The 12,107-nt window shown below is 36.2% G+C and overlaps 1 protein-coding gene across 1 annotated transcript in view; it reads right to left on the bottom strand.

The window, feature by feature from the left end:
- PFDN1 (prefoldin subunit 1) overlaps nucleotides 1–12,107 on the bottom strand; it is a 67,058-nt gene that overhangs the window by 50,498 nt on the left and 4,453 nt on the right. Inside the window, exon 2 of the mRNA XM_003782139.3 lies at nucleotides 11,649–11,815. Coding sequence (XP_003782187.1) covers nucleotides 11,649–11,815 — 167 coding nt within the window. The remainder of the gene's footprint in view (nucleotides 1–11,648; nucleotides 11,816–12,107) is intronic.

The raw sequence follows: 12,107 nt of genomic DNA, 5'->3' as shown, positions 1-12,107 counted from the left end.
AAAAAAAAAAAGAAAGAAAGAAATCAGATTAGCAACTGCCCCGACTGAGGGAGGGGAGGATTGACTTGATAGTAGCAAGAAGGAACTTTGGGGGATGATACAAATGTTCTACATCATGATTAGGGCAACAGTTACATTTGTTAAAATTCACCCAACTGTATTCCAAAATGAGTGCATTTTACCATATGTAAGTTACACCTCAACAATGTTAATTTAAGAAAAATTAGGGGGCGGCACCCATAGCTCAGTGGGTAGGGCTCTGGCCATGTACACCAAGACTGGCAGGTTCAAACCCACTCAGGCCAGTTAAAAAACAACAACAACTGCAACAACAACAAAAATAGCTGGGCATTATGGTGGGCGCCTACAGTCTCAGCTATCTACCCAGGGTGATAGCTTGAGACTCTGTCTCAAAATAAGAAAAAAAAAAAGATAAATAATTAGGTTTGGCACCCACAGCTCAGTGGTTAAGGCGCCAGCCACATACACTGGGGCTGGCGGGTTTGAACCTGGCCTGGGCCTGCTAAACAACAATGACAACTACAAGGAAAAAACAGCTGGCCATTCTGGTGAACACCTGTAGTCCTAGCTACTTGGGAGGCTGAGGCAAGAGAATTGCTTAAGCCCAAGAGTTTGAGGTTGCTGTGAGCTATAACACTATGGTACTCTACCAAGGGCAACATAGTGACACTCTGTCTCCAAAAAGAAAAAGAAAGAAAAAAAAATGAGTACTACGGTACACCAGATGATAACAAGTACCATGGAGAAAAATAAAGCCAACAAGAGGCAAATAAATGAGGATGTGAGTATGTGCATAATTTTAAATATAATCTTAATTATATTTATTATTTTAATTAATAATTTTAATAGGATGGTCATGAAAAGCCTGTCTTTTAAGCTAACAACCTGAAAGAAGGAGTAAGCCATGGAGAGCCATGGAGATATCTGGAAGAAGGCTTCGGGCAGAGAGAAAAGTATAAGAAAGCCTTGCCTTTTTTTTTTTTTGAGACAGAGTCTCTCTATGTTGCCCTCTGTGGAGTGCTGTGGCATTACAGCTGACAGCAACCTCAAACTCGAGCTTAAGTGATTCTCTTGCCTCAGCCTCCCAAGTAGCTGGGACTACAGGCGCCCGTCACAATGCCTGGCTATTTTTTGTTGCAGTTGTCATTGTTGTTTAGCTCACCCAGGCCAGGTTCAAACCTACCAGCTTCAGTGTACGTAGCCAGCACCATAACCACTGTGCTACGGGTACCAAGCCACCTTTGCCTTTTTCACTAATAAAATGGGAAGTTATTTGAAAGATTTTGATTTGTGTGATCTGACTTACATTTTAAAAGGATCACTCTGCTGATCAGTTGAAAACAGACTATAAAGTGGTAAGGACAAAAGCAAGGGGCCCAGTTAGGAGGCAATTGCTATAATCCAATGGCAGCTTAGACCAGGGTGATTAGTTTTAAATTCTGGAAAAATTTAAAGATAATGACAATAGGATTTGCTATCAAATTGAATGTAAGATTGAAAGAGAAGAACCAAAGAGGACTCTAAGATTTGGAAGAACTGGAAGGATGGAAAACTCATTTACTGAAATAAGGAAGAATGAGGGAGATGGCTTATTTATAAACAACAAGAATTTTATTTTGGCTAAGTTAATTTTGAGATGCCTAGTATACTATCAAATGGAGATGTAGAATATGCAATTGGATATACAAGTTTGGAGTTCAGGGAAGGGATCTAAGCTAAAGATAAAAATCTGGGAGTTGTCAGTATATAAAAAGGCATTTAAAAAGATAAGCCTGGATGAGAACATTAACAGACTAAGTACGTACAGACAAGAGAAAAGAAATCCAAGGGCTAAGTCCAAGGCCAATCTAATATTTACAAATGTGAAAGAAAAAGAAATAGTAAATGAGACTGAGAAGGAATGGCCAGTGAAATAAAAGGAAAACCAAGAGATAGTAGTATCCTGAAAGCAAAAAGAAAGGGCTTCAAGGAAGAAAGATCAAATGAACTAAGTACTACTGGTAGGTCAAATAAGATAAGGACTGAGAACGCATTAGAATTATTACAGAAACATGGTCCCTCTGGAACCCAATCCCATATAAATGTCCCTTGTTCTACATGAGTAACACACACTGCTAAGTTCAATTTGTGATAATTAAAAATTACTCTCTATTTTTAAATCAAAACTATTACTCCTGAAATGGAAGCAGTAGTATGTGAATCTATTTTAAACATGATGTTTATTTTGGGTCACTATTTGGTATTCTAAGTACTCTGGTAAATAATCACCTCTAATGTTTACCACTTTTACTCTGACCTCATTAAACCCCAAACAATTCCATATATAAGCACTGAGCTATTCTACAACTTTTTTCCAAGATGTGATCTTTATTTTACTATTAGGTTAAAATATAACAGTGGGTAAAATATAACAACTGGATAGTAAAAGATTACTACTATTCAATGACTACTGAAGGACATGCACGGAACAGAAAACAACTGGTACAAAAGCAGAAAGTCACAGAGAAATATAAATACACTTTGGCACAAATACAAACGTCTCAGTCAGATACACGCATACAGGATGCATATCATGGTCCAAATCACTTTACCCTGAGCCAATGTAAAAGGTTGGGCTTAGGGCAGTCATGTTCTTATCTATTTAAAGATACATTTTTAATACTAGGATTCTGCTGCTGTGCAAATTTTGATATCAGAACATTTCAAGTCCTCTTCAAAGACACAAAGAATAGTGTCTTCCAAGTAATCTGGTTCATTTCAAGGCAATTGATCTTCCTCAAAACAAGAGTTAGTAATAGGAGTTTCTGACCAGGACAAAGAGATAACATTCCCCCAGACACATCCATTTAAATTTAAATTCTAAAAATAAAATGAGTATACACTCTTCACAAAAACACAAGCACTAATGATGTAGGTAACACACTATAATCTTAATTACTCCATCAGGATAAACGATATTTGCAGTTCACAGCAATTTCTGATATAAGTAGTAAGAAAGAAAAGAATATCAGTAAGTCTACTACTAATTGCTAATAATTACCAAGTATGTGTTCACATATATGGACTCTTACCTTCTAAGTCAATATTTTTCTGAGCTCCTTTCTGGATATTTCATTAAACAGATTATGTTCCTTGACATCAACATTTCATTCAGTCCTTGCTTTGATTATATTTCAAATTGTTCCCAAGCCTGTCACTATGAGATAAGTGGCAGCTAAATTCAGAAAATTCTTGGTACAGCTTAAAATTAACTGTTTTCAGAGACATTCAGCTGAAGTTAAGTCAGTTACAGCACATAATTTCTCAGTTACAAAGTAACACAGTTCAAGATTACTTCTACTTTTGTTTTTATTTACATAGGAGCAGCAAGTAAATGGTACTCTTCACCCTTGCCTAAGTTAACTACATGGATTCTTAGTAATTACCAATGGGGATAAACTGTAGTAACCTATCCTGTTGTTAAATAACTGCCACTTTCCTGCAACAAAGTCAGAGTTTATTTATTCTTTGTTTAAAAAAAAAAAAAGCCAGATCTTGTGATGTCAAGAAATGCAGAAGCAAAGTCCTCCTAGTAACTAAATGAATCAATTACATTATGTTTTTTTAAACAGGTTCAAAGCCTAAAATAAGTAACTCATAACAAGGACACATTAAATAAAAATTTTATTTTAGCAACTTTGTACACTCCATGATAAGACTTTTTCTCCCTTTTTTAATAAAAAACTTCTAATTAGTACAATGTTTTCAAATTTTATTTCCTGTATTTCAGTGAGAATGTCTGGATCTTGGGGGAAATGGGAGGAGAAAAAGGGAAAGAATTATTAAATAAGTACTTGTCTGCAGAAGAAACAAGACTGTGTAATTCTTACGCAAATGTTTATTAACTTTCCCAGCATAAAAACAGTGATGTCATTCTAGACAGCAAAGTTATAATGAACATCAAGTATTTAAATCATTGGCAATTTAAGGAAATTAAGAATATTACTCAAAAATCTCCTCTCCCCAGAGTACTGCATCTATGGAAGAGGAAAGTGTGCCCATCTGGGGTTATATACATATTTGACGTCAACAAAACTGAAGTCATTTTTCTCTGTACAACAGGAAAACTTGTTTTTTCCTTTAGAACTCTGGGTAATGAAAGCATGCCTTTAAATGGCTCAGTATAAAAACACAAGAAGGATGGGTCATATTCTATTAGTAAAAGCAGCTGAACACCAAGAACTTTTCTTCCTTTTAAATAAAATTTTAAAAAAAAAACCTTTAAAAGTATCTTATCTCTGACAATTATTTTCTCTACTCTAAAATAGAAATTAATCTAGTTAAAGAGGTTTATAAATTTGCATTTGCAAAGTGGCTTGTAAACCAAAAATAATCTCACACATTATTTCACTTTTTTTCATCCTGTAGTACACAGTAAACAAAGCACCCAAATTTGGTGAAAGCAACAATATAAACTATTTTCACTACAATATCAACAGTATTTAATCAACAATATCAAGAATATTTACTACACCAAAATTTTTATTTCCTGATCTTAACTTTGCCACTGAAGGAATAAAATATTGTATGACTATTTCTTCCATTTTAAAATTACCTCAAATTGACTGGAAGACCATGAAATTGTAAATGGTTGCAAAACTTGAAGCAGCATGACCATATCCTTTTCTATTATTATTTAATATAATTAAACTTGGGAAATAGCAAATATTTTATCCTGCCTTTACTAAGCATCATGATTCAAATTACAAGTCAACATCGAAACTAACAAATAAGATCACAACAAAACCAACATAACATTTTTTAATTAGGACAGTCCAACCAAGCTATCAAGAAGAGTTCAGATTTCTACATCCCAATTAGTTGAAAAATTTCTTAACTATTTAGATTTTTAAAAACTCATTACCTATCAGGAATATACCTACTATTTTACTTTCTACATGTGCACATTTATCTTAAGTTTTATGCTTCTGGACCTTTCAACCATTAGAGATCAACCATTAAATTACTTCAACAAGTAGAAATAGCAACACTGTTCCCAAACAGCACTTCTGCATTGCTAGACACTTATCTAGTTGGCAGATTTATACCATTGTTCATTCTTAGTTCCTTAAATGTAAAAAAATACCCACAGAATGGTAGCATACCTCCAAATCAGTTTAAATATGCTACCATGTTATTTTTAGTTAGGTTCAAGTTTTTTAAAGGCACTAATCATTCTCAAAGGCTAATCTACTCAAGTTCCTCCTGTATTAGAAAAATAAAAGCTAATTTGTCTCTTTTGGAAAGAAGAAATGTTACTTATGTAATGTTCAACCAGAAAGGGCATTAGAATAAAAGACCCAATATCAAAACAAAGTCAGGATCATCATACCTATTGTTAATAAAAATAAGTTTCACATTTATTCTAATGATGGTCCTTTCAAACACTAACATGATTAAATGTCATTTATGTGCACTTTCAAATGTATTCTTATGCTCTACTATGCAAAGCAAAGAGGAAGAAAACCTCTTTGCTTTGCACAGTAACAATTATAAACTGATTCTTATCCATGGAAAAAAAATACAAGAAATAGTCACATATCATTTAAAGATCTGTCCATTCCCTCTGCATGCTAGAAAGATGCAAAGACAAACACTTCCAAATATCCAGACAGATCATTCCACAGTTGTAACTTTCATCATAGTTCTCAAAGCAGTAGGGTGAGGTCAGCTCACAAACAGCTTAAGTAGCAAAACTAGAAATTGGTGGTAGTAGTATCAGGCTACATAACAGCCTCTCCAAAGAATATGAAGTAAGAGAACTAAAATGTGCTGGCAATATGCCAAAGACTGGATGGACTATAGCTTTGAGCATGAAATATTCACAGCTTACAGTATATAGCAATTCATCATCTCTTATCCTGTAGCTTGACTTTCCTTGTTTTAAACCAAAAATAGCCATGTATAAGAGGGATTTAACACTACCAAATTTCTCCATACTTACAAGTTGAAAGGCATCTGGGTTCGTAATGATTTGAACAAAATACATATGCTAAAAAGAAAAATCTGATTTTCATTCTTTGTGAAGATGAGGATGGTAAAATAGAAGCAATTATAGTAATATTATTCTGCATAAAACAGCCTTTAAGGCTCGGCACCTGTGGCTCAAGTGACTAAGGGGCCAGCCATATACACCTAAGGTGGTGGGTTTGAATCCAGCCTGGGTCCGCCAAACAACAATGACAGCTGCAACCAAAAAATAGCCAGGCGTTGTGGCCAGCGCCTGTGGTCCCAGCTACTTGGGAGGCTGAGGCAGGAGACTCACTTGAGCCCAGGAGTTGGAGGTTGCTGTAGCTGTGATGCCATGGCACTCTACCCAGTGAGACAGCTTGAGGCTCTGTCTCAAAAAATAAAAAAAATAATAAATAAATAAAACAGTCTTTAATATTCAAGGATTATATTACCCTCAGCTTAATGGTAAAGGTTTGAGTCTTCTATATTGTCAGTTCTGACTATTTCTGCAACTGGCTGACATTCACAATGAGTCAACCTTCTCAATAGATTTAATAAAGAATCTTGTCAGATCAAAGGACATAATTTTGGTTAAAAATGATTCCTTTGATCTTAGTCAAAATATATGTTATTTTTACAATTTCATCTTGACTGAATCATATATTAGAATAATGAACTACAATTTTTAAGTCTCTTACACTTTCTAAATACACTTCTTCTAAAGAACCAAGAGAAAATTCCGTTATTTTAGGCAAGAGAAAAAAATCAAATTAAGTTCAAATCAACACATATTTATTTAATACCTATTTTGTGCCAGACATTATACTAAGAAATGAGGAAACAAACATAATATATGTATATGGTCTCAGAGAGCTGACAATCTGCCTAGGGAGACTGACCCATTGAAAGCACACCTATGCGTGGCACCTATAGCTCAGTGGGTAGGGTGCTGGCCACATACACTGAGGCTGGTGGGTTCAAGCCCAGCCCGGGCCAGCTAAAACAATAATGACAACTACAACAAACAAACAAACAATACAAACACCTACATACTCAACAAGCTGTACTAGCTGTAAGTATAAAAACCCTGCTATCAATAAGGAAAGAATGAATGGGTCTATACCATGGGCTGGAAAAATCTTCAGAGGTAGAGATTTCAGCTGTCTTGAAGGTTGAGAATTTCACAAGGTAAAGAGGGATACTGCCAGCCAAGGACAGATGAGCAAAAGCACAAAGACACAAAAATACAGCAGGTATGAGGAAATCCTTTGTGAAAAGATCAGGATAACAATTTCTGGTACGTGTGCTACCCTCACCCTGTGATGGACATCACTAATCAATTAAAGCATGTTTAACGTCCATATAAGACCTCAAAATTCTTCTCATCAGATTAACACAAAATCAGCAAAAGGAAGTTAGGTCCATTAGATGAAATGCTTATGCTATCCTGAGCTTGGAAAAATAAAGTGGTAGGACCTGAGGCTAGCAGCGTTAATTAAGAGCAGATTATGAGTGACCTAAAATACCAGGCCAAGGAGTTTAGATTTTATCCTGGGTACAACAGAGAATGAACAAAGGATTTTCTGAAAAATGGGAATGAGACCAATTCTGGCAATATGTGAAGAAAGGATATGAACAGATAGAATGAAGGCAAAAAAAAAAAAAAAAAAAAAAGAATAGTTAAGATGCTACTGTAATAGTCCGGGCAAGAAACACTAAGGCCTGAATTTCAGTAATGGAAAAATCTACATCAGGTTCTAAAACAAAAATGGAGTTTGGGATTTTATAATCTGTGAGTTTTTTTAAATGAAAATTTGAGAAATATTTATATTTTAATCAGAATTCCCAAGAAACACTCAAAAAGGAAAAGAAAAGACAAATCAAGGTAAAGCAAGACTAGAATTAAAGTAAACCACAATGATATCCAAAATTACTCAAGACTATAAATTCAGAAATAGATATTTTAGGGTTAGCATCAAGAAAGAGAACATCCTCATGACCAGACTAATACTCAGCAAGTCTCTTCTTCCTCTCAGGGCACTAATACTCTAGCCAAACAACAAAAGCTATTCACCTTACATGCCCCTGCAATACAGGGTCAAACTCACACTTCCAGTGAGATACAGAAAGCACAAATTTAAAACCAAAGTTTGAAATCATATAGGAGCCCAACTTTATCTAAACATTTAAACTACACATTTCTTTTAAGAAACATAATTTATATGAAGCAATACCATTCTTCGATTAACTAATTCATATCCCAGCCTTTAAACTCTTAAAATTCTTAATTTGGAATACAACCTATCTGCAGCACTTTGACAGTATGTAAAAAAAGCAATTCTCCTATCACTTCTGCAGAACATTTGATAAATGAAATTATTGTAATTAAAAATAAAAACTTCACTGTAGCTCAAAAGGCCAAAAATAGTTTAAAGAGTTTTTCTATTTTGAAAAAGAGATTCTTTAGCTGCTACAAAGACTAGGGTAGTGATGTGAAATCAAAGTACAACATATTAACAGGGATACTAGAAAAGTTAACGAACTGTTTTAAGACCTAAGGATATTCACATTAAGGATAAAATTATCGGCCCGGCGCCTATAGCTCAACCGGCTAAGGCGCCAGCCACGTACACCTAAGGTGGCGGGTTCGAATCCCCAGCCCAGACCCGCCAAACAACAATGACAGCTGCAACCAAAAAATAGCCGGGCGTTGTGGCAGGCGCCTGTGGTCCCAGCTACTTGGGAGGCAGAGGCAGGAGACTCGCTTGAGCCCAGGAGTTGGAGGTTGCTGTGAGCTGTAATGCCACAGCACTCTACCCAGGGGGACAGCTTGAGGCTCTGTCTCAAAAAAAAAAAAAAAAAGGATAAAATTATCCCGTAGTGAATGCCAACAATGTATTTCATCCTATATAGATATATATTCAAGAGTTCTATTTTGTTCTCATCCCAATTCTTTTGTGTCCCAGTAGCAAATTCTCAAACTGGGATTCTTATCCTCCTAAAACAAGCTAAAATGAAAAATATGAACTTGGAAATAAAATTTGTATTATATTGTTCATCCTGAGAAAGCAAATCAGATAAACAGTTTACCATAATTTCTCTCTTATCCAGAAATATATGGATTAGACAGCCACAAGCAGGGTCTATTTCTCATGATGTCATTCCAAAGCCATTATTAAATTTTACACATTATGCTTCTTTCAAATCAATCACAACACAAGTCATCCCAAGACTGAGGTCAAATTCCATTCTAACTAAAAGATCTCCAAACTTGAAGTAATGATCTCCTTACTAAGTAATATTCAAAGATCAAGTTCCAGAAAAACCTTCCTCCCTACCTCCCGCACTTACCCCCCCCCAAAAAAAATCAGTCTTCTTTTAGCTCACTATTACGGAATGTGACCTGTACTTAAAGGCCTTTCCAGTCTTTGTTTTCTGCTTAAAGAATATAAAGCAGACCTCTCTCCAAATCATGTTTTTTAAAAGAAAAAAATTGAAATGTCGGTGGTTAATTGTATAATAATTAAAACAAATAAAAAGTAAACAGGTTTACTATATTTCTCACATATTGAGTTGTCCTCTTACCAGAATAATGCATGACACTTAGAGTGAGTATATGTAAATGACAATTAAATCTTTATTTTTATTTTACAGCACTGGTCAGACTTCTAAAAGGTTTATGATTTGTAGCACCCCTCATAAATTAGGTAGGGAAGATGAGACTAAAACTATACATACTTAAAATAAATCTTCACATACAATACAAAATCACTATAAACATCACTGCATGACAAACTATAATTTTATCATTGAAGTTACACACTTAAATAGAAAGAGAGAAACATTTAAGAAATGTACTTCTATAACCTAATTATAGCCCAAGAATATGGAGAGGGGGAGGGGTGGGGAGAAGGGCGATACGTGGAGGGAGGGTGATTGGAAAGATCACCTTTATGGTTTGTCTTACAAGGGTACAGGTGAATCTTTCTAAAAGTAGAGTATAAGTGTCTTAACACAATAACTAAGTAAATGTCATAAAGTCTATGTTAACCAGTTTGATGAAAATATTTCAAATTGTATATGAAAACACTATACTGTACCCCATGATTGCATTAATGTAGATAGCTATCATTTAATAAAAAGAAAAAAAAAAAAGAAATGTACTTCAAAGTCTAAAATTAAACATTTGTATCTACCTGAGGTTCAGTTCCTCATTTTTAAAAAAAAGAAGGTAGTGGCTCAGCACCCGTAGTACAGTGGTTAGGGCACCAGACACATACAACAAGGCTGGTGGGTTCAAGCCCAGCCCAGGCCAGCTAAACAACAATGACAACTGCAACAAAAAATAGCCGGGCATTGTGGAGGGTGCCTGTAGTCCCAGATTCTTAGGAGGCTGAGGTAGAAGAGTTTCTAAAGCCCAAGAGTTTGAGGTTGCTGTGAGCTGTGATGTTACAGCATTCTATCAAGGGTGACGGACTTAGTGAGACACTGTCTCACAAAAAGAAAAAAAAAAAAAGGTACTTGACTACATAATCTTTAAAGTTATTTCAATGACACTTAACTCAAAGTTTTAAAATGAACAAATTCAGGCCAAGTACAGTGGCTAACCAAGATTACCCTAACACTCTGGAAAGCCAAGGCAGGTGGTCTGCTTGTGCTCAGGAGTTTGAGACCAGCCTAAGCAAGAGTGAGACTTCCTGATTACTGAATAAAATAAAAAAAATAAATAAATAAAAATTTAGCTGGGCATTGTGGCAGGTGCTTATAGTCCCAGCTACTTGGGAGGCTGTTTTGAGCCAGCTTGAGCCCAAGAGTTGGAGGTTACTATGAATTATGATGCAAAAAAAAAAAAAAAAAAAGGCTGGGCGCAGTGGCTCATGTCTGTAATCCTACTGCTTGAGCTCAAGAGTTCAAGATCAAACTGAGCTGGAGCAAGACCTGTCTCTAAAAATAACCGAGCACTGTGGCGGGCACCTCGAGTCCCAGCTACTTGGGAGGATGAGGCAAGAGGATAGCCTGAGCCCAAGAGTTTCAGGTGGCTGTGAGCTGTAACACAACAGCACTCTAGCTAGGGTGACAAACTAAGACTCTGTCTCAATAAAAAAGGAATGAGACCATAGGGTGATGTGGCAGGTGCCTGTAGTCCCAGCTATTCAGGAGGCTGAGGCAAGAGGATCACTTGAGCCCTAGTTTTAAAGTTGCTGTGAGCTATGATGCCACAGCACTCTACCAGGGCAACAGAGTGAGATTCTGTCTCAAAAATAAATAAAGTAAAATAAAAATAAATAGGGTGGGGCCTGTGGCTCAGTGAGTAGGGCACCGGCCCCATATACCAAGGGTGGCGGGTTCAAACCGACCCTGGCCGAACTGCAACAACAACAACAACAAAAATAGCTGGGTGTTGTGGCCGGCGCCTGTACTCCCAGCTACTTGGGAGGCTGAGGCAGGAGAATCACCTAAGCCCACGAGCTGGAGACTGCTGTGAGCTGTGTAATGCCACGGCACTCTACTGAGGGCGATAAAGTGAAACTCTGTCTCTATAAAAAAAAAATAATAGATAAAGTGAACAAATTCTATGATTTAATTCAGACAAAAGGTCTACCAAGATAATCTCATTAAGAACATATTTTACTTACATTCTTCCTACACCTTCATACATGTTAGTTTCATCTACCAAAGTCATAATCTCTGTATCTGTAAGATGTGCATGCTTTTTCGTTCTGTTCAGCTGTTCAATCTGTATGTCTGCAAGCTTCACCTTCTGTTGAGTGTCAATAACCTTAGCTTGAAGCTCTGTGAAGGCCTAATAAAAACAAGTCCATGATTTAGTAGATAAAACATTTTACCAGAAACACTTAAGTCAAATCCAAATACATTAAAACATGTTAACCAGAAACTATGTGTAAAATTTACCAATGCAAGCATCAGTAAGTTAATATAATTGTAAATTACCAAGTCACTACGCTAAATATTGAATTTACTATGTCCTCAGAAGATGCAATCGGCTCGGCGCCTGTGGCTCAAGCGGCTAAGGCGCCAGCCACATACACCTAAGGTGGCGGGTTCGAATCCCCAGCCCGGGCCCGCCAAACAAC

Source organism: Otolemur garnettii, unplaced genomic scaffold, assembly GCF_000181295.1.
Source record: "Otolemur garnettii isolate 467f Iridium unplaced genomic scaffold, OtoGar3 scaffold00003, whole genome shotgun sequence".
Classification (NCBI taxonomy): Eukaryota; Metazoa; Chordata; class Mammalia; order Primates; family Galagidae; genus Otolemur; species Otolemur garnettii.
This window is presented reverse-complemented; position numbering and strand designations above follow the sequence as displayed.